This window comes from Vanessa cardui, chromosome 3 (genome assembly GCF_905220365.1).
Source record: "Vanessa cardui chromosome 3, ilVanCard2.1, whole genome shotgun sequence".
Classification (NCBI taxonomy): Eukaryota; Metazoa; Arthropoda; class Insecta; order Lepidoptera; family Nymphalidae; genus Vanessa; species Vanessa cardui.
The window spans coordinates 15,961,191-15,984,933 of NC_061125.1; the positions used below are offsets into that span (position 1 = coordinate 15,961,191).

Consider the following 23,743-nt stretch of genomic DNA (forward strand, 5'->3'; position numbering starts at 1 on the left):
GAAGAAGTGGTTTTTGGGTAAGGTAAAGGGTATTCGAAATGTTACCTTTAAGGGTGTAAAGGTTCGAATAAATAAATAACTGTCGGCATAATTTATTTATTATGATATATTTTATAAAATAATGTTTCAATAACAATTATCTTTATAATGTAAATGCTATCGACTTTGAAACTGCACGAATATATCGCGCGCACGTGTTTATATACATATGTGTATGCTGTACGTGACCTAATAGTTGTATACAGTCGAGAGTCTGTTAATAATAAATACATTGACTAGTTTTCATATTTCAATAGTCTTCGGTGTTGTCTCGGGGCTTGATGATGCCGAGACGAGTCGCAACGGCGGCGACATTGGCCCTGACTTCTTCTTGCACGAGGTTGAAGGACATGGCCAGCAGCGCTATACCGAACAAGAGGTACAGAGAGCAGAGCGCTATCGAGTGCACGGCATCCGCAGCCTCTCCGCTCTGACCCTGGAAAATAAGTTCAATGTTGAACAAAACCTAAATAGAATCATTTCGTTTTATTATTTGAATCCTCATATGTTTAGTCAGTACGTATCGTCGGTAGAGGCCGTTTCGTACCAAAAAGTCTTGTTTTTTCAATTTTCAAATATCAAATTACAGATGACATCAGAAAGAAATACATTAATGTATCTATAATATATCAGTTGCTTTCAGTTATCACTTTAGTTGACACGTGCAATTTGACAGCCAAAGAAGTGCAACTGACTATCTTGACGGTATTTTCAGTAAAATTTACATTCCAAGTAGATTGCCTAATTAATGTTATTTAAAGCTAAATAAATCTTGTTAATTGACGATATACAGAAAGTGTACTATTTTGGCTGATATGAAAAAATAGCAGTAGTTTTTTCACTCAAATAATGACATAATAGAGACCTAAAAACAAATCGAAAAAAGCTGATCGAATATATTATTCTGACCTGGGCAGGAACGAAGTCACCGAAGCCAATCGTCGTGAGCGTGATGAAGCAGAAGTAAGCGGCGTCCAGGTAGGCCCAGCCCTCCCAGCGCTTGAACAGAAACGTGCCCGCCACGATGTAAGACGCCACCAGGAAAACGCACAGCCATATTGGCACGGGCTTTATCTGAAAATATTTATATAGAATACAATACAATACAATAATATATAGTAAAACCTACTTTGCTAGATAATTTTGTTTGAAATATAATTAATTATATTATCTGACTAGCGAAAGTAAAAAAACTCATTAATTATACATTCGATGACCTCCGTGATTTTTTTTACGATATAGGGGCAAACGAGTAGGAGGCTCACTTGATAGAAAGAGATTACCACCGCCCATGGACATCTGCAACACTGGGGGGGCTTGCAAGTGCGTTAGGTCGAGTAGTGTGTACACTTTTTATGGGAATACCACTCCGAGGTCGCGGGTTCGATTCTCGGCCGAGTCGATGTAGAAAAGTTTCATTAGTTTGCTGTGTTGTCTTGGATCTGGGTGTTTGTATACCACAAACGTAGTACTTACTTACCGTTCTTCTGATTTTCCATAGCACCAGCGCTTTAGCTACTTACATTGGGATCAGAGTAATGTATGTGGTGTTGTCCATTATTTCTTTATTATTATTTATTTACTAATCTACACTTATCAATAAAAATACATAATATTAAGATAAAAGAGCGCGTGCGTGTGTTATCGTACTTAATCTACATCAATGGATGTATGTATGTGTGTATATATTTGTGTGATGCTTGTAAATAATTAAAAATTTAAACAAGTGCTATCAGATAACTCGTTTTAAAGAGTTCCGTACAGGACAAAGAGTGGCATGATAAAAAATCAGCGAGTGAATCAAGTCTCAAATTTAGAGAAGAGAAGTTTTGAGATTGTTATATTTCTAAATCATAATTAACTTTATCCTAATCTTGATCATCTTAAATGAGATCTCCATTTAAGAGGATTATAAATAGATGAACACACTTAGCAAAGATTTAATAATTAACTTAGAATAAATGAATTGTAAAACGAGTTACTATAATGATAAAAAGGTTTAATAATATCCAAAGGGAAATGTGCACGTGTTGTAATATATTTAGGAAATTTAGATATAGCAAATAACTCTAAATTAATCTATTCTCCTATCTAATCTATTTCCTACAAGATTTGTATTGAAACGTAATGTGATATAATATCAACGTTTAAAATGCCAAATGGAATACTTACTTCCTCTTTAGCAGGTCCTGCTAGCTGGACAGCATATATGTCTGATTGTCGCGAGCCCCAAGCTGTAATTTTACAACATTTTAACTTAATAGTTAATTGTAAAATTATCTTCTGTAGATACCAGAAGTCTTACCCGGGGGACGACCTCGACGCAAAGGCGGCGCTTCGTCGCTCCATTCCTCTCTTTCTGGCGACGGCGTCTGCAACAATTAAGATTTAGAATTATTTCATCGAAACAAATTATTAATTATGTTTCATAATTTACTAGTTAGAGGTTTTTATTTTTGTGACAATAATGAACTGATTTGGATTCAGACTTACATATCTGTAAGAAGTCTTCACGGTATCGTCGACGGTTTGCAAGCGCCGTAACCTCTTGCGGCCTCTTTCCACATCCCAGCGGTCGTCCTCTGCCTCGTCCCAGCGCCGCTCGTAGTCGTAAATGGCACTGCGAGCCCTTCGACCCCGCTTTTTCTCACCAGGATACTCTTCCATATCACGCTCATAGTATTCTGATCTGCCACGATTAACCCTATAAAATATAAATAAAATAACTTTATATAATATAAATATAAACAACTATTATGTCTACTGCTGGAGTAACACACATAAGTTTTAGAAAGACTGAAGAAAGACTAGTGACTTAGATTATGTATTATACCTCCTATCAGAAGTTGGTCTTCTTCTCGGAATATCAAACTCAAAATCTTCGTCTTCTGGATCATATCCGCGGTCTCTGGGATAGTCATCTCTATCTCTTCTTCTTCTTTCTCTTTCCTCCAAAGCTTTTCTTTCTTTATAATTTTCGTAATCCACGTCATGGAGGTCGTGCATTTCGTAAACTTCTTGACCTTCATCGAAATCAAAGTGTCTCTGGTCGTCGTAATCGCGCCGAGGACCAAATTCGGACTTGGGTCTGGAAGGCCTCGGCAGGGATTTGCTCCTCGTCTCTGGTTTTGGAATGACCTTCGTTTGGTAATCTTCTAAATCTTTAAGCGCTGCTTGTAAATCTTGTAACGGCAGTGATATTTTGGGGAACTCTTCTGAAAATAAATCAACTATTTTGAAAGTATTCAGACAAAATAACTCTAAGAAAATTAATAAGAAAGTTATATATAATTGTATACTGTTGTGGCTTATATTACACTCAAAATACAAGCAAAATGTTTAACGCACAAATTCTTTATAAAATAATAATAGTAAAACTTGTAACGTGGTTAAGGAGTTTTTAAAGTTGACTCACCCTCTTCCTCCTCGTAAGGATCCCTTCCATATTTTTCATATTTAACTGGGGAACGGTCGTCTTCATAATCTCTTGGTCCTAAAATAAAAAAACAAACAGAAATCACAGCTATTTTTTGAACCTTTATAAATATAGTTTCACAAATTCACTTTAGTTATTAAGTGAGTTACCGAATGGTCGCGAGTGAGCGGGAGGCTGTGATCGAGTACGCGAGGCCGGCACAAAGACGGGTGGCGCTGCCGGCGGGCGCAGGCGTCGCGGCCGAGTGCTGTTGTACCCGCTGTCGCGGTATCTAGTTATGAAAACATCTTCATCGACTTGTTACGAAACAAACTACAGATAATATGTTACACTCTCAGTAGTTCAACTTGATGTCAAGAAGAGGTTACTCAGGTAACCTTACCACAGGATTTAATACTAAGTACCAATATTTTAGTGATACGTTAATAATTCGTAACCTGCAATCAGTATCAGACTGAGAACGTTCGAGTGGTTTTCGACGCCGCGTTGATCCCCGACTGCTCCCAGCTCGATTCGACCGCCTAGTGATTGGAGTCATTAGTATAAGCATTCTACGTAAATTGTAATATTATGTTATCGTATGTTCAGACCCTACCTCATAGAGTGCCGATGGCTTGGTTTAGGAGGGCGCGTGCAAACGTAGCAACACACTCGCCAGTACAAGAATCTGTGATATTAATAAAATTATGAAATCTTATGCCGTTGCTAACAAAATATTCATATCATCATTATAAAACTAAAGTACTAAATAACTTAATATAATAAACTTCATATAAGAACGCCTACTAATTTTGAAAAGCAAATGTACATAAATGTTAAATGTAGAGCAAATCAAAATTAATAAAAGTGACGCATTTAGTAAATACCTGAATGAGGAAGCCATGACGTCACCAATATTGGAAAGACATAGCAGCATCAGAGGGATGCCCAGGATGGCGTAGAAGATGGTCACCACCTTACCGGTCTGCGTCTTAGGCGCTATGTGTCCATACCCTGCATTAAGAATTTACTTTCATTTAATCAGAAACAAAAAAAAACAAACGAAATTCTGTAATACTGAAATAGACGACGTAAAAACTTAAATTATATTGCAGTATTCTAAATATCCAACAAACGCTATCTTATTCGCATACTAAGTGCTGATGAAAATATTTGTTTTATTTTACTTAATATTAATCAAATTTAATTATTAAAGTTAGCGTTCTGTTTCATTTCGTGCAAAACTAGGTCAGATAAATCGCGCGAAAAAGCGATAAAGTCGTAAAAGCGATTCTAATATTAACTCGGCGATATTCCTACGTAATTGTAGAGCCGCGTGAATGTAGCACGTTGGGCGATACATTATAACAATTTAACCGATACAACTAACAGCATCGGTGGTTCAGTGGTAGAATGCTCGCCTGCCACGCGGGCGGCCCGGGTTCGATTCCCGGCCGATGCAGCTTACTTTTTATTTGTTTTAACGTAATATTTTTGTATTAATAACCTAATTATCGTTTCGTAAAAGTTCGTAAAATCCATTGCGTTTGGTAACAAGTACGCAACTGCTTGTAGTTGAATGAATTATATTAGCATTATGTAACAACCTTATAGTCATTTAAAGTTATTGAGTAGAACAGCTATTGCACGATTGTAATGTTGATGTAAAGCATTAGTGATGAACAAGAAAAAGATCGTCTAATTTAGGCGACTAATTTTATTACCATTGTTTTTATACAACAGTACAGAGTACTGCCGTTAAACGGTAGAATATCTACGTACCAGACTGGTTTTACACAAAGCCCTACCACCAAGTGAAAGAAGTAAAATGTTTTTTTCGGTGCTCCCTTTTTCGAAAGGCTTTCTTACTGTATTGTACATTGAGATTCAATGGGCATGAGTATTAATTTTTCGGAAATGTAACAAACATAAACTCAAGTCAACTTTGAACGTGAACGAGTTTTATGTCGAATATTTAATTATTTAGTCATCGAGTAAAAAATATATAAAAAACGCAATTGATTTATTCTTTATTTTGGTATATAAAGTCGTTATTTTTTATATTTTAGGGTTCCGGACGTTTGGCAATTATGTATTTATATTTACTACATTAAATTAATTAGCCGCGGGGTGATTAAATGGTCTTTCATATACGAAATTGAAATCTTATTTTTAATAAATTAAAATAGCTAAGCCTATAATTGATCACTATTAACCGAATGATTAAAGAAGTTCTGAATCTATAGGATAAACTACTCGTATTTTTATAATCATATATAGGCGAATTTGCAAAATTTTTCATTGTCTAAAGGACGTTTTTATTCATATAAGCATGTTTATTTTAAATGTTTCCTTATGTATAAATGAATAAAGCTCATATATGTTAACAATGATATTGATATAGCATAGTAAAATATTCTTAGTAAATTCTTCAAATATTAACATAATGAATCTCCTTTAATTTTAGGACGAAACTAGCTAGTTAGTCATGCAAAATGAAAACAATTCCTTTTTATGCATATATTCCTCTTAATTTGGTGTCTAATTAAAACACGTACAGAATACCAAACGTGTCATTAAAACTCAAACTTGACCAAATAATTATACAAAACAAATCAATTGAATACAATTTCCGACATATTATTTGTAACGGATACCGCCGAGGTCGCGGGACTCGGGTACTATCGGGATTGACTTTTACAGAAAAAAAATCATTCCATCTATTATCTCAATATTAAAGAAATATTAACCTTGTTGTAACGAAATAGGACTTATAATTGGAAAGCTTATAAACCTGTCATTAGCTGTCCAAATATGATTGGAGTAATTGTAGAGTATTTATTACATTAGCCTTCGAGCTAATGTAGCAGTTCGGTTGTTTGGTAACCTGGAATTTCCCGAAATGTATAATCTCGTCTATCAAAACTTAAAGTCAGTAAATCTGCAATATATATAAAGCGAAGGTCTTGTTTGACTGTAATGTAAAGTGAAGTCAAAACACCAACAGCAAATGATCAGCAAGGATTTCGACAACTTATTAAGAATTTTGGAATTCCAAGTTTATTTTAGTTATACATGAATCTCTCTCTCTTTATGACCCCCTCATGCCCGAAGTCAGTCTCGAAGGCAAACTTCCCCTTGAGAGATCTATTTTTTACTTTACTTAGAATGCTCAATGGGACCGGAAGAACTAAAACGACTACTACTATTGATAATAATAAAATGGAAACCAAGATCAATAACTAGTAGTTCATAATGAATGCAACTCCCCAAAATGTAGGTCATTAGGACCGGCGAGACCTTAGGGCTTCCCCAGTCGCAACTCGATTTGGTGCGAGCGACCTTCGTTTCACTGCGCCGCAACTATCTACAGCGTTTTGTAATACTCGTTAATGTTAAGGTATCTTACTTTTAAGCAATCAGACGAACATTTCATTTATAAAAAATGAGAGTATATTAATAACATCGCTCCCATCTCGACTGCGTGCTGGTGTAATTCATACGAAGCGACGACGGCGGTTCTCCATTGAAGTTTAAATTTCAATAATCCTTTCTCAGTGAGCGTCTACATCGCAGAGAAGAAGTTATGCTTATTATTTCGTCAATAACCAAGTCAATCGGATAATATCTGACACCTGACTCTTAAATCATCAATCATTTTTATGACATTGGTTGGTGAACCAGCAAGTGGATAATCTGAATAGAAGTGGTCACCACCGCCTCTAGACATTGGTGCTGCATGAAATTTTAACCCTGCCTTACATCGCCAATGCGCCACCAACCTTTAGAAGTAAATTGCTATATCCCATATGCGGGCTGACGCATCCTTAAAAACAATGTAATATATTTGTAAAATGGCTAGGCTATCGTATGGCAAATGTAACTACTGGACAATTATATATTCATAAAAAATATCGGGCACATTATTTAGGATCTCTCGGGAAGTCTAACTTTACAAACCATCAAAAATTATAGACGTTAGACTCTTTATGAATGACCCGAATTTGTTCCCGTGTCCTGTATAAATAAACTCAAGTCGTCTCAGCTTTTAAAATTAATTTGAATTAGAACAAGTTAAAAGACTCAAACATATTATGTTAATATTAAAGTATCAATATTTTTCATTGTTTATTATTATAGCCCTTATCTACAATAGATACGTAAGAAATAAATTTAGCATTAGCATTGGGATTACCTTGTTAGCCTTTATATTATTTAAAGCCCGCCTGTGACATTGTTCGCATCTTCGTAAAGAAATATGTATTAATAAACAAAAAATACCAAAGTAGGATAAACGTAAGGAGTGACCACAATGGTTGGGCTAGGTTAACTGCTAGGCGTTGCACATCGGCGTTGGTGCGCAGCGACTTGTGCAACTAACTTGTATAGAATTTTGCGTCAGACAAATACATAATTACACTGTCTTTTGTTGTTGTATTGACGCACGTTAATACAAGTATTTTCTTTCAAGTAAAAAAAATAAGTTAATTGGCACTGTTTTCCATGTATTAAAAAACGCCGTACATACGCGGTGTATTAGCATCTGTTACTAAAGTTATTAATTTCGGGATATTTACCATGTTTTTTATTTTTGTTCGGTGGAGCTCGATATTTCGACATTATCTTGTTCTCGTGAAAATAAAAAACATGGTCAACAACCATGGTAAACAACAAACAAAAACAAATATCCCGAAATTAATAACTTTAGTAATAAAAATAAGAATGTTAATTTAAAATCTTATTAGCATCTGCTCCCTCGCAGTCAGAACAGAAATAAGATTTAAATTACCAAATACGATCTCCAAGCTTCAGTTAGAATTTATATGGAGATTAATAATTTTTATTTTTGTTATTGACTACAATTTTTCCATTATTGTCACAACTACGACGAATATTTACATATTAGAAAATAGTAAAACTTTGTAAATTCGTCTGAAAATTATTATTTTTCTTCTCTGGAAGAGTACTATGATAATTTATCTCAATAATTTTATTATTGAGATAATGTATTTGAGGGATGTTATCTAACGTACAAACTGACAAATCAAAATGTAGTTCATCGTTAGCAACGAGCGTTGATAATAAAAAGCTTGCTTCATACTGTTTCACCAGTCTAAGTCACTTGGCCCGAGCCCGAACCGGCGGCTCTAAGGCTCCATCGCCTGAAGTGGACGCAGCGAAGTGGCGCCCGTCAGTTACATAACCGATCGCTAGGCGTGCGCGCGCGCATATATTAATTAATATCGGCTATTTTGTTATGTGTATCAAGTTGTGAAAACATGTTAGGTATGTATACATTAATTTATTTTGAAATATTTGGTAAGTGAAATATTAAACATAAATATCTCTAAAAAACATATTTGATGCTTAGACACTATTAAATTATTTTTTTTAAATTTATCGTTAAGATGTATAAAATTTAATAATATAATATGCTATTTAAAAAATAAATTGAATATAACTTACCCACCAATATTTCTAATAATTTCTAAAAATTTATAATTTAATAAATCAATAACTGACTTCCTAAATAGCTGTATTTTTAATAAATCATAAATCGACCAGTCTATCAGAAATCGGATGACAGCGCATTTTCAAAAGTTTTTTTTTTTTATTTTGCGTACGCTTAAATTATGAGGATTATTTTTAGGGTATTTATATATGTATATACACATTGTCTGTTAATTTGTTATATTTAGAGTTGTGTCGAAGAATCCAAGATCCATATCATCTTAAGAGATAATATTATAAAAAAAAACTATTCCTTGGTATATACATTAACATTTAAAAAATATAAAACAATCTGATTGCCACCTCAAACGGTTGAGCCATAGAACCAATCGTAAAGAAATTCGTCAATGAGGGAATCTGTCACCTGAATAAGGATACAGTTCATAAAGCCTCGGGAGCAATTTGCATGTTGCATATTACATATAAGATATTGTGCTGATCAATAGAAAATGGTGCTTAAAGGTAATGTAGTGTGCATGTGTGCACCTCTCAACTTACATACCTATGTTATTATAATAATTCATAAGAATACATACTGTGAGAGAGTCTAATTAAAGCATTGATCAAAGCAAGACGTATTCTCATTGTCCCGACATCAGATGGCGACCCTGCCAGCGCGGTGCGCTTGCTCTCTAGCATGCGCACCGCCGCCGTTATATAAAATTTGTTAAAAGAAGAAAATATAAAGAAAAGAAATGAAATACTCGAAAATCGAACTATTTTCACTGACAAGACGGACGATTAAATAATGATGACAAGAAGAGGCAAGTGAAATTTAATAATAAAATTATTTTAAAAAAAATAATGTCGAAGATATAAGAACCACATTTAAAATATTTTGTAAAATATTAAAATTAGATCAAGATGAATATCAAAATAAATAAGAAGAAGAAGGAAGTAAAGTTATTTGGAGCCGAAATGACATAATTTACTTCGTAGTGAAAAAGAAAGCAAAGAAGTAAGAAGAAATAGAAAGAGAGAAAAGAAAAACCTTAAGAAGACGAGGACATTACAAAAAAGAAAATGAAATGAAGAACGAGTGTTTCCTGTCTTACTAAACTAATCTATAGTGAGTATAAGTGTAATTTGAAAAAAATATTATAATTAGGTAATTTCTTATACTTTAAATATTTTGTTTGCATCAATTAATTTTATGTAGTTATTGCCGTAACTCAAAAGTATTTATAAATTGTATCTTTTAAATATGACATCAGCCAGATTCCAATTACTGTCACCTAAGCATTTCTTTTATGGGAATGGAATTCACAAGCTTGTACGCGTGTTACGTATTATGTGTCATCTCGGTATCCAAGTACCTAGCTATTAGTAATTTTAAAAACTAAATTGAACTATAAAAGTTATTAGGTGTTGATTTATAATTATATATTTTTTAAATAATAATGATGTATCAATAATTTATTTTATATGAACTAAAAAAAAAATTTTCACTTGTTGCTAGTGTTTTCAAGAATAACTTAAACAAATTTTATTTTATGCCATAGCTATTTTGATATTAAGTTAGTTCAAAGTTACCTACTCGGAAAGACAAAATGAATATAAACCCTAATGTTGATGAATATTTATGACGGATGACAAATTTTATCAGAATATTAACTTTTTCAGCTATGATCGGACTGATTACCCGAAAATTGGGAAAATGCTTATTATTCTGATAATAATTACAAAGTATTGTGAAAAATTAAATAATCATGTAGTGTGCATGTGGAAAAATATATTATATAAATATATAAAATTGTGTCTGCCAAATATCTTAGGCATGTTGTACGCGAGTCCGTGACATGAAAGTATTGAGGCATTTTAAAGGCACAAAAGAAATATAAAATGTATAAAGGTATCCTGAATAAAATAAATATATAAAAGGTAGCCCAAAGTAGGTGCCTAATAATGTGAAAAATTATGTTATTAAAGGAATGATTGTATGCATATGTACTATGCAAAAAGTTATATTTAAGTGACCTTCACTAATTGTGACTTACTTATTTACTTAAGTAAATGATATAAACTATGGATATGAACTTGGCCAAGAATAAAGAAAAAAAAGATTAAAATGAAAGGATTTGACAATTAATAAATGTTATTATTATAACAAAAACTAATCAATGATATACAAATTTTAAACAGGATTGAGACAAAAAATAAAAGCTTGGAGTTATGGAAGGAATAAGACAAAAGTTATTGTATAATGACTTTTTTTTTTCTTATAATTAGTTTAGGTGCACCTAGTTATAAAATAACGTTAATATTGTTTGTATTAGTATCTTGCCTAGATATAAAAATTAGCATTAATTAAATATTTGTATTAAATTAGCCTAGATCTAAGAATATCGCTTAGCCCTACATATTAATTAATTTAATATATACTTCTGTATTAATTTTGCTAAGCTCTAAACATATAATTAAATATTCAATTATGAAATACTTATATCGATTACTTTAATTACGTCTAGGTAAAAAAAAAATCAATTGTATTGATCAATCGTTTTAATTTTGCTTAGCTCATTCAAAGATTAAATTTGTTTTATTATTTAAATTATTGTTAATTAAAAAATGTTTTTAAAGTGAAATACGCATATTGTAATATTTAACAAATTTTGAAAAAGTGTCGATTATGTTTTTCTTGTATTAACTATTTCTTGACTTAGATATTATTGTCGAATGATTAAAGAAATTTGTAAAAAAAAAGTAATTGCAAAAGAACGAAATTGTAAAAAAAAATTTTACTGTCGAAATTTTTTTTTTCCAATTGCCATGGGAGGTGTAGTGTGCATGTGTGCACCTCTCAACTTACATACCTATGTTATTATAATAATTCATAAGAATACATACTGTGAGAGAGTCTAATTAAAGCATTGATCAAAGCAAGACGTATTCTCATTGTCCCGACATCAGAGTAAGATGTAACGTTAACTACCCTTAATAATAAATTATTTATTATAATTTAAATGGAATCACCGTATTCATACAACTCATTCGATATAATAACATTCTCATTCATTCATTCATTTCAATAGCTGGCGAGCAACGTACTAGAAAGGAAATAAATTAATCTTATTTTTTAAGTCGCCTAATATGATATAAACATTTGCAAAATTAAGGCTTAAGGAAACGGCCTTGACATAGTTCACCAAAAATGAATAAAATAACAACAATCTGCTCATCAACCTCGACATACAAAGACACCGATATTCATGAGACCGTCCCCAAGGCTTCATCTCGCGCCTTGCGACACCCCGCCCGCCCACTGCGCAAGCGCCTATTTTATGTTCCGCGTTAAACATATTATTTACGGCATACGCTGACTCACGCTGGACACCGAGCAAAACAATTGACCGAGCACCGCATGTGATATTGACAAGTATAACATGTAAATGTTTACACAGAGCTGATGGAAGCCACACTTACTATAAGTGAAACACTATATCAATGAGTATTCATGTGCTCGGCATTCATCTCGTGCAGTGATAAACGAACATATCGTGATGAAACAATAAAAATGGTCGTAACATACAGTCAGAAGATTAGCTATTTTCTTGGTTATCTCAACTATATAATTGTTTCCACTATTGTTCTCAGAATATATATATTCCCAAAGGATAAATAGTTTACTAATCCAATAATAACAAATATTAAAACTATTTAAATAATCATTTTGTCTTCTAAAGTATTGCTTTAAATTCCATGATAACCTAGTTTTGTTTGTTTAATTTTGATTGATTTAATAACATTTGCTCAATAGTAATACGAGAAATGATTGCGAGCTGGAAGTTATTAGATTCTGATATTATTACACAATCTTTGGAGCGAGGAAAATCCTTCAAAGTACTTATTTCTACATCAACAAAACAACAACAGCCTGTAAATTTCCCACTACTAGGCTAAGGCCTCCTCTCCTTTTGAGGAGAACGTTTGGAACTTATTTTACTGAAGGTTACAAGGATACATGTGGAAGAACTTCTATTCATAGAAATTCATCTGTACATCCTATAAAATAGTCTCTTCCAGCCGTCTGAAGGTTTACCTACATCTTTTAAACTACGCAATGGATAAGGATGGAAGTGTCATATATAAATATAATGTCTAAGAGGAAGTTTTATAAGTATAATTTAATTTTTTCAACTTCCCAAGCCGAAAAGTACAAAAATTTTTCTTTTGATGTCTGTTCTTATTGTACACAAGTGAAGCCGGGATGGGTAGTAGTAAAGGATTAGTCAGTGATGAGTAACGGTGGCGTGCTCGCGGCTGTAACAACCGCAGATAATCGCAGATGATGTTTGTTATTATCTGAGACAATGACGAGACGTCACCGCCACCTGAACAATTACTAGGGCTCGCGTTGAACTCACGTGCTCGACTATCTATTATGATAATTATGTCAGTGCGAGTTGACATGAACTTAAAACATTACTACCGTATTTGCTATGGGAACTATAGAAACGCCGCAACACATTCAGTTGTCGATGGTACAGTTTTATCTTTCAGATAAGATTTTAAACATTTGGAATATTAGGTTCATTTTCCATTTAAAACACTTTGCATACATCTCAAATAACAACGCTTACAAAATCCTCTGTAATGTGTTCATATCAATCTAACGAGAGAACACCGCCTCTTGGCTCTGTTTGCTTGATCTGTCTGATCGGATTGTTCTAAGGTCATTCTGGGTAGCAGTCTAAAATGTAATTCTAAGCTGTGAAGCTTTTTTTACTACCGTGTACAACGAAGCACGTAAAGCCACTTTTTAATGACGGATTGCGAGAGCGAGGCAGCTGAAATATATCTATTCTTTTTTAGCGGTTTTCTACCTCCGTTGATTTTAAGAAGGCCATCGTGACCACAACCGTCTGAGAGAAACCATTTATTTAGTCTTCCCTTCATATCTAAGAACTTTGTACCGTTATATATGTTATATATTAATTGCCCTTTACTCGTTCAGGTAGAACATTGTGTGGTGCGCTTCTGCTGGCGACGGTGTCGTACAGCGGCGCGGAGCGGTGGAGCTGGCCGGACGCCGCCGCCGAGGAGAGCGTGCGCATCGACAGCAAAGTGCGTTTTGTGGACGCGCCCGAGACACGCAGGAACAACAAGAGGTATGATAACAAGCAATTCAATATACGAATACATTATGCGGAATACTAAAGACCGTCGAATATAAATAATTTTTGAAATATAAACAAACATGATATAACTCATATCATAGTAGTTATAACTTATTATCTATTATTGTCATCCAATTATTTATTGTACAAATAAATGATTACAAAAACAAAACTGAAATAAACGAGGTAGTCAGAGGTCGTCAGTGATATTATACCAGTATTACATCGCAAGCGCACCTTATATGTTAAACAAGACACGAATTTGTTAAAGGGTGTGCCTAAAAAATAACGTACATTGAACTTCATGTGCAATGTACGTTAGAATACTTTTCCCTCGTTCTGGGTCACTCGGATGAAACATTAATTAAAACTACCAATTTAAAACGACCTTTGTCTAAACATATAAATATTTCAAGCTGTCGAAGATTTATCAAAATGAGCATGAATTAAAGCAATTAAATAGGTACGAATGAATGGGCACGCAACGTTACGGCCGAGTTGATCCGGCGCCTTGGCCGACATCGCGGTATCTCACATATTGTTTTCTTATTACAATACCGCTATTATCCCACAATCGCAATTTTGTGAAATACATACTATTTACGTCACAACAAAGACTCGACTCGCTTTTATTGCTTGCTTGCCACACTATCGTATCGCGATCGCTCTATCTGGATCGAGGCGCCATTTCGAATTACACAATCTTTTTACTCTTATTATAATTATTACTTAAATTAATCTCTATTTACAAGATCAATACGTCGTACACTTTCTAATCGGTATCAGCTATATCAGCCCTAAGTTATGAACGTTAGGGCATACAATTGATTGAGGCATTTTTTTTTATAAAAAATCAATATCCATATACTTTTATGATAATGATATTTCAAAACGATGCCAATAAATATATTTAAATCTTATGTTGAAGGATCATCAGTAATAAAATGATATTATTCAACGCAAGGCTACACGCATTATAAAAATGTGAAGTAAGTATATGTTTAATTTCAGCAGCAGCAGCAAATTTGATTGTATATTATTATCATATCTTCGTTGTTTAATATTTAAAAAGTGAGTGGAGCCGACGACGGAAACTAGTATACTACAGTCTTGTAAAATGTCGAGTTAAAGTAGCTCCGAGTCTACTTGAATATTTAGATTTTTGTTATGTTTCAACAAAGAAAATATTAATTACAGGTATTAAAAATATTAAGATAACCATAATTATATTATATGTATACCTCTTCCTATTCACATATATTTGGGTCAGTTTTTTATTTCGAACCAGATTTGTTTTTGCAATTTAACTCCACGTTTTTTGTTAAGATTTTTTGCGAACCCCGATAATAACGTATTGGTAATAATAATAAGAGTAAACTAGTGAATGTATTATGTAACTGATTATGAATGTAACACGATTGAGAGAATTCGCTGTCTGCCGTGTTGTTGATCAGCTCCAGGGAATTCCGAAATAGTTGCAGTTCAGCGGCCACGTTGCGTAAACTCCTGATACTGTTTCCAGTCTACTTGCTGGCACATTATAGTTAAACTAGACTATACTTGCTGACATTTAAATTAAATATCTAACCTTATCTTACTAATTTTACAAATACGTAAGACGATACCAATCATTGTGTCGTAGTATTTAAATATCGACGATTTAAAAACGCTTCATTGCGAAGCTTACCTACTTGAATACAATTGATTGATTGATTTGATTTGTACATACAAAAAATAAAATGAGACGAAGAGGAACAAACATTAAGCAATACGTATATCTTCTTTTTGATAAAAAAACTTTTATCACTTTTGTAATTCCCAAGATGTTCTATAATCCTTAAAGATAAAAACGAAAAGACTGGAGAGTTAAAGGACAACACAATCTCCAAGAAAGACAAAAAATCACTATTACTACTGTATACTAACATTAAATGCTTTAATATATACTAATATGAACTAAAACTAGTTACTGTAAATCTTGACCGCGTGGAATGGTGGAAAGAATGCTAGCAGCATTTCCCCGTTGAATCGCAATTCCGACCCTCTGGGGGAAAAAATCGGACCAGCCCTCCTATCACCAGTGGAAGCAATGAGGCTATTATTATTAGTACTATTGTATACTACAATATTATTATGAAGTTTGATTAATTTTCCTGTTGTTATATAAAAGAAATGAAAGGGAATGATTTTGTTTTAGTTGACGCGCTGCGCGGCGCGGCGGACAGGACTCGTACGCGTTTAGTCTACGTTATGTTTTATAAACACGTATTAGTTTGCGATATACCCGTGTAATAATATTTATATTAGCGAAATAATTTTAGCAATAACCTGCTCTTGTGTTAATCTGACCAATTATGTGATAAATATATCATGAACAATAAAAATTCCATATGCACACATTGATGTATTTTTTTATTGTAATCATAAAATCTTATTTATTAAAGAGTAGATGCAGCCAGTGTCAAAGCTGTAAAGATTTGTTTGAGAGAAATTGCAACATGTGTGGTAAATCTTCCCGCCTCTGTCGATCTGCTTGTCTGAACGCTATCACTCAAAAACTACCGAATGGTTTTCCATGAACCGAGTTACTTGTGAAGATAGTTCAAGTGTACATTTCATACGACTAGCTAGTTGTTTCTAATAATATATTATATGTTTACTCATGATTTTAGTTAAGGTTTTTTTATTCTTGTATGTATATAGAGACAATGTGCAAGCGGACGAAATCCCGTTTGAAGAGGCTACGGACACGGAGGGCTTCTACAACCGGCCGCCGGGCTCGGGGCGCTACCCCGTCGTCGTCGAGCCGGAGAGGAGCCTTCGCATTAACGGCCAGAACGTGTACTTCCTCAACGGACAAAATAGGTATAATGCTTATAGATGACGACCTCCATGGTCGAGTGCTGTGTACACCGGTTTTCATGGGCACGCCACTTTGAGGTCCCGGGTTCGATTCCCGGCCGAGTCGTGTAGATTACCATTAGTTTTCTATGTTTTCTTAGGTCTGGGTGTTTGTGGTACCGTCGTTACTTCTGATTTCCATAACACAAGTGCTTCAGCTACTTACATTGGGATCAGAGTAACGTATGTGATGTTGTCTCATATTTATCATATACCTCAGAAATAATAAAATCTATTTTTAAAAAATGCTTATGGATAAGCATTATATAATTATGTTATTACTTAATAGAACCAACAGCATTGACACACGTAATTCCCCTTACAGATAGTCACAGCATGCTGAGTTGTGCTCTAAAGATAAAGCTAAATGAAATGCTATATGCCTATAACTGATAATTCTGGTCAAGAGTTAAACAATAAAACAACAAAGGCTCAGTGCTTATTTTTCCTTCAACTAAATTTTGGATAGATTTTGGTGTAGCAAAATAATCTCAGTTTTGATATATTTAAATAATTATGTATTTTGACGCACTGCTAACAAATATGATAAGGAGTCAAAATATTATTTTCAAGATCAAATTGAAAAATATTTATGGAATGAAGTTAGTTCTCAAGTGAAATTTCTCAGCAATCCATAATATAGTTATAATGTGAACCAAATGTTGAAATACTAAATAAAAATACCAATTATTTCAGAAACCAAAGGTACTCGGACGGTACGTTGGACTCGCTGCAGCACTGCAAGTGTGTTTCCAGGCCGGACTGCAAGGTGCAGACGGATTACAAAGTATGTATATGAAGCGACAAATCTAAAGAATATAAATAACTAGCTTCTTCTTCCGACTTCACTCGCTTAGATGTTGAAAATCATTACAATGTATACATACACATAATGTCCCTATAACAGCTAAATGTCTTCCTATATAATTTCGTATCTTTATGCATATATATGTATTTAAATATCAAAAAATTCAAAGTCAATATACAATGAATGCTGTTCTTTTGCCAGAGGGCGTGCGGAACAAACCAGTACTTATGCTGCTTCAATGTCCCCAACCGACAGAACTCGCAACAATCAGGTTTGCAAACTATTGTTATATTGAAATTACTACATTCATTATAAATTTCCCCTCAATATAATTGTGATTTACTTTACAGAATATTTCAATGAAGTTGACGATGAGCGCCCTATGCTTTACCCGAGCCAGGGCAATTTGGCGGGACCTTTTCCGGCGCCGCATGAGAGCAATGCTAACGGTGTGTTCGGACCCGACCATGGGCCCAACAACGTACTACTTGGCTCTTTCGAAGATCGAAGGCCTCCGCAGAATGTTCTCGTTGGTCCTGACGGACCTACTGGCATCATCGGACCAACAAACCAACAAGTTCTAGTCGGTCCCGGGGGCCCCACTGGAGTAGTTGGCCCTGGCAGACCAATACTGACCGGACCTCAAGGTCCAACGGGTGTAATTGGGCCCGGAAACGAAAATCGTGATGATCGGAATGTTCATACAGGACCAAATAGGCCCAGTGGTGATGCAGGGCTAAGTGAAACAGCTCAAAGAGGAGTATTAGTGGGGCCAGGCGGCCCAACGGGAATAATTGGCCCCGCTTATAATCGCCCGGTATTAGTGGGACCGAATGGACCCACTGGTGTAATCGGACCGAGACGACAAGGCGTTTTAGTGGGACCAGGCGGCCCGACCGGTATTATTGGGCCGGGTGGATTTAACCGTCAACCCCAACGTCCAGGAATCTTAGTCGGCCCCGGCGGCCCGACTGGCATTATTGGTCCCGGCAGACGGGTCCTCGTGGGTCCAGGCGGCCCCACCGGTCAGATTGGCCCGGGAAACTACTTCGGTAAATGAGTGATGCGCTGTGATGACTAATAAACTAATATGTGTAAGCAGGCAGGCGGGGTGCACCGCGCTCGTGATCGCGCGTCGCCCAGTGCTCGCAGTGATTTGTTTAATGTAAATATTTAACTAGATCTAACATTAGCGTTCTGTGCTAACGCTGTAAACGTAGCTTTAAGATGTTTGTGTGCTAATCTTGTGCATATTAATACATGTTTTGAATAAGTTTGTCATAATATTATCGGGGTTTTTATTATCCTCAATTATTGCAGGCTGCTCGCGATCTAAGAACGAACAAACGTTACCGACCCATGCAAACAACAAACAGAAAAATAGAACCGACTGCATTTGTAAACACCATACGACTGGTTAGGTAATTGTTTTATGTTGTATGAAATAAACGAGAGGAGTTGCGGGACAGCCGGTTACTACGAATTTACTTTCGCTGTATAGGTATTATGTATTGAAATTAATTAACGGCGTTTGATAATAATTAAATGATACGAATCCCAATAATTATTAAAATCCCATGTTAATTAAAACCGTAACAAAATTTTATATAAATCCGTATATACTTAAACAGACGGACAAAAAGAGAAAGAGAGAGAAAGTTCGTCTTAAGGCGGGATAACGATAAGGAAAAACCTTCCGAGGTGATTTTTCACAGCTTTCTCTCCTGTGAGCCGCGTCAATCACTTCATTCCAATAGTGTAACATAAAGGTGCAAATATTTTACGAAAAAAGCTACAACGTCCTCGATCGTAAGACGTTGGCCGAATTACGGAATGGGATTTAAAAAATGGTCTTATAGATGATTGTGATCTGGCCGCTCGCCAGCGCGCTCGCTTTGATATATCGCAATGCGCGGGAATAACTCAAACCAAACATTTTTCGGCTTCATTACTCCCGCGGTGTGTTACAGGTGGAATATTTATTGTTACCAAAAACGTAGCCATTCCTTAGATACGCGACCAATTGTAAAAAACAAAGAAAAAAGATAAATTCTAGTAACTTTACATACCCAGTCAGACTTTATTAATAAATATCTAAATAATGTTTATCAAATATCTTATATATATTTATCGTATGTCTTTTACCGAAGATTCTCTTCGAGAAATATAACACGTATGTACAGGTTGCATATTCTATCATCAACGTTTAAGTATTCGCCACCACTTGAGTGCCATTTAACTCACAAGCAATGGCTTTATGGAGTTTCCAAGACACGCAAGAATTACACTGCCAAACCGAGGATACCCAGATCTGCTGACTTAGAATATAGCAAACGAACTACTTCGTTTTAAATTAGTAAGACTAATTTAAATCAAATTAGTCTTACTACTACTAGTAAGACTAATTTATTTTTTACCATACTGTACATAGCATATATTTTAATCTTACACTTTTTAAACCTATAAAGCTTATGAGAAGTGTGTAAATATGAAATTTAAAGTAGTTTAAATATAAAAGACAGCTCAGCTCACCGATGGTGGTGATGACAATGATGGAATAGAACAGCGCCCCCGTGAACGTCCACTGAATGTGGTCGGTGCTCTCGTTGCCGTCCCAGCCGCGCACCTTCATCTCCAACAGGATTGCGTTTTCAAAGTCCTACAGCAATAAGCAATTACAATTAAAAAGAAAGAAACAGACATATTTTTTTAGATTAGAATTTAGACATATTTATTTAGATTTAAATGACATGTTTTTTATAGCTTTTGTATTATTATATTATATTATTGGTTCTAGCTATACTAAAACATACACACACATACATATATGTATGAAATACTAAAACGATGATTAACTGACGCAAGGCAAATCGATTTGGACGTAAACATCACTGATTCCTTTAATTATATAGTATTCCACGATATCAATGTACCTACACGCAGGCGAAGCTGACTTACGTATTCTTCACTCGCATTTTAGTGGTTATTCGTCAATTGTTCAAAAATCAAAATCAAAATAAACTTTATTCAAGTGGGCTTTTAGTAACACTTTTGAATCGTCATTTAACAATTAAGTGAAGCTACCACCGGTTCGGAAAGTAGATTCTACCGTGAAGAACCGGCAAGAAAACACAGTAGTTACTCTTTTTCAACGTTTAAAAAATACTGTCATGTTAGTTAAAAGAATTTTTTAAATTAATATATCCTGCCTGGAAGTCAATAGGTATTAGTTCCACGCCTTTTTATCATCTACAAAATCTTGTATCGAATAATACGCCAGGTTAGGAATAAAACATCACTGTGGACTTTGCTGGAGTTTAGGCTATTTCATACCAAATTTCATCTAATTTGGTTTAGTGGCCTGACTGTGAAAAAGTCACTGATAGACAGAGTTACATCCCCACGTGTACTATGAGTAATATGACCATTTTTGGACGTTTTACTAAATAACCATTTGAGATATGTTTATGATATTTAGAGCGCAAATGTAGTTCACAAGTGTCACTATATAAGACAAATTTGACGTTTAAGAGTTATGGGGGGTGAAATGTGGTTTGTGTATTAATATTACACTCTGTACTGCTCTCAAGTTCTGTTACTTGGAATTGGTTTAACACGCCGCCGCGTTTTTGGATAGATTAGCATAAACTATCTTCTGAATATGTTACTACGCCAAACACATTTTTCATATAAATGTCAATACTTTTAACTTTATGTAAAAATATAAATGAATGATGAAATCTTTCTACAACGAGACTCAAAAGCATTGTTGAGCCAAATCGATAATAAATATATATTTAACCACCTTAAGCATGTCAACGACCTCGGCGGTCCAGTTGGTCTGATTCAGATACGACACCCGGTTGGTCATAAACCAAATGTTCTGCGTCGTGTTTCCGCGGATCTGCGATATGTTCATCTTCACCTGCAAATATATGTTCAATTAAATCTGCGGTACAAACACATTAGGCAATTATATTTATAACTGTTAATGGTGTGACGTTATCTAAACACTTCATGTGCATCCAGAAATAAATACATGTTTAATATCTTATGAAAAGGGAAGAATACAATTAACATTAATTATAATCAAAATAACTAAAAAACTTTGTTTTAGCACTTTTGATTCGAATTTCTTCATATTAAATGAAAAACTACCAGTTCAGAGTAATTATGGACCGGCAAGTAATTCTCTAGTTAGAGTGGTTTTCGATTTAATTTAATGATTTGGTAATGATATCGAGGTGACCAGTCGGTCTGACCTCTCTCTCGTGTTGCGCCTCGAGTCGCTCGAAGGTGACAGCTCCCAGGATGCAGTACGCCACCACGAGGCTGATCATCACGAAGTGAGAGAACACCACTGAGCATAGTTTCCAAGTGTAGTACAGCACCTGCACACCGCACCGTAATCCGTGAACACCGAAAGTAGTACTTTACAAATAAAGTTTTAGTATAGTAAATTTACATTAACTTAATTATTATTAGTAATATAATAAGAATTTTTAATAATTGTCAATAACAACCACTAATTTGTATATATAAGACCAGGGCTTCCCCGACATCACACGAGTGGCGCAAAGTAGGTGGACACGATTTTAGTATTGTGGACTTTTATTTAGAACTATTTGTAAGAATAATAAAATTCTATAATACATTGACTTGACGTGCAAACTCTCACGGAGCAAGACTTTAAGACTAAATATTATCACAACATTAGCTGATACGCAAAAACATCCTTAACATTACGCTTAAACATTTGAATCGTGCGAAAATACCACCAATTACTGGTATTATAGCGAACATACATATCGACAGAAACGGAAAAAGAACGCCGAGAAATCGAGTCGAAAGGAATATATATATAAGTCTTTGATACAAAAAACTATACAAATTTTACATGAAAAGTAAAATTAATTAGAAAACATTCGCGAACATAACTCGCCTTCATGTTCCAATTTATCTCCGAAGAAAAATTAACGACAGAAATACATGAAACGTGTCTGTGTTTGAGGTTCGAATACGGTTACAACATACCTATGTGAATAGCTAAGCATCACGAAATATATGTGCTTTTTTACATTTAGGAGGCAAAAGTCCAAGAAAGTGAAGCTAGTATACATCATTATATGTGAACAAATTTATGGCATTGGCCATAAATATATACATGTATAAATTGAAATACATGTATAGTTTTACGTTCAGTTGGTTATCTACGATCATGGTCAAAGAATATTCATACAATATTACTCAATATTGACAATTTTAATCTCAGTTGATGTCAGTGTCATTTCGACTTACAAGTTATAGTTTTAATTTGATATATGTGTAGGTTTACCAGGTAGTAAAGCAATGTTTATTCTACCCGTAAACAGCAACAGTTAGTATTATTGTTTTCCAGTTTGAACAGTAACTGAGCCTATCTCAGTACAAACTCATAAGACATCTTAGTTCCTAAGGTAAGTCATCACTAACCCACAGATCATCGGAGATATGAGAATTGATATAATTTTTTAAGGAATCGGTATCATTGTGCAGTTACACGCACGCCGCGTACCATCAGAAGATCCATTCCCTAGGCCACATACTTGTATGATAAAAAAAATGTTAGCACTATTTAACTGCACCTTAGCACACTTGCTCGGCGGCGGCGGCGGGTAGTCGACGCGCTCCACGCGCGTCTCCCGACGAGACATGGTCACACACACCAGCTATATCACCTCACATATCCACTTATCACATACATATTTAACCCATACATCTAATCTCAAAAAACATAATATGTGTCCTTCAGAATATTCTTAACCAGCAATACACTGAAATTGGTCTCAATAATTCACTGAATGAAATATAACGCAGACAACTCGACGACCATTTTTCACTGGAGGGTAATGCGTTGCGTTCAAATATTTAGACGATATTGTGTAAACATGTATTCTATAATGTCGGTAATGA

The 23,743-nt window shown here is 34.7% G+C and overlaps 2 protein-coding genes and 1 non-coding gene across 3 annotated transcripts; 2 read left to right on the top strand and 1 right to left on the bottom strand.

Moving 5' to 3' along the window:
• Positions 1–89: 89 nt before the first annotated feature.
• Positions 90–23,743, bottom strand: LOC124543793. The gene is made up of 15 exons (XM_047122097.1): positions 23,416–23,743; positions 22,054–22,182; positions 21,597–21,716; positions 20,324–20,450; positions 4,342–4,468; positions 4,071–4,142; positions 3,913–3,996; positions 3,625–3,746; positions 3,455–3,532; positions 2,873–3,254; positions 2,533–2,743; positions 2,345–2,411; positions 2,212–2,273; positions 949–1,113; positions 90–475 (listed from the first exon to the last, which is right to left on the bottom strand). Exons 1-15 carry the CDS (start codon positions 23,482–23,484, stop codon positions 290–292), a joined length of 2,001 nt encoding a protein of 666 aa, XP_046978053.1. The 5' UTR covers positions 23,485–23,743; the 3' UTR covers positions 90–289.
• Trnag-gcc lies at positions 4,846–4,916 on the top strand. The gene has a single exon. It is a non-coding gene; the product is annotated as a tRNA-Gly (tRNA).
• On the top strand, positions 8,557–19,077 carry LOC124543794 (collagen alpha-2(I) chain-like). The gene is made up of 6 exons (XM_047122099.1): positions 8,557–8,740; positions 13,920–14,073; positions 16,786–16,947; positions 17,680–17,770; positions 17,993–18,062; positions 18,142–19,077. Exons 1-6 carry the CDS (start codon positions 8,734–8,736, stop codon positions 18,849–18,851), a joined length of 1,194 nt encoding a protein of 397 aa, XP_046978055.1. The 5' UTR covers positions 8,557–8,733; the 3' UTR covers positions 18,852–19,077.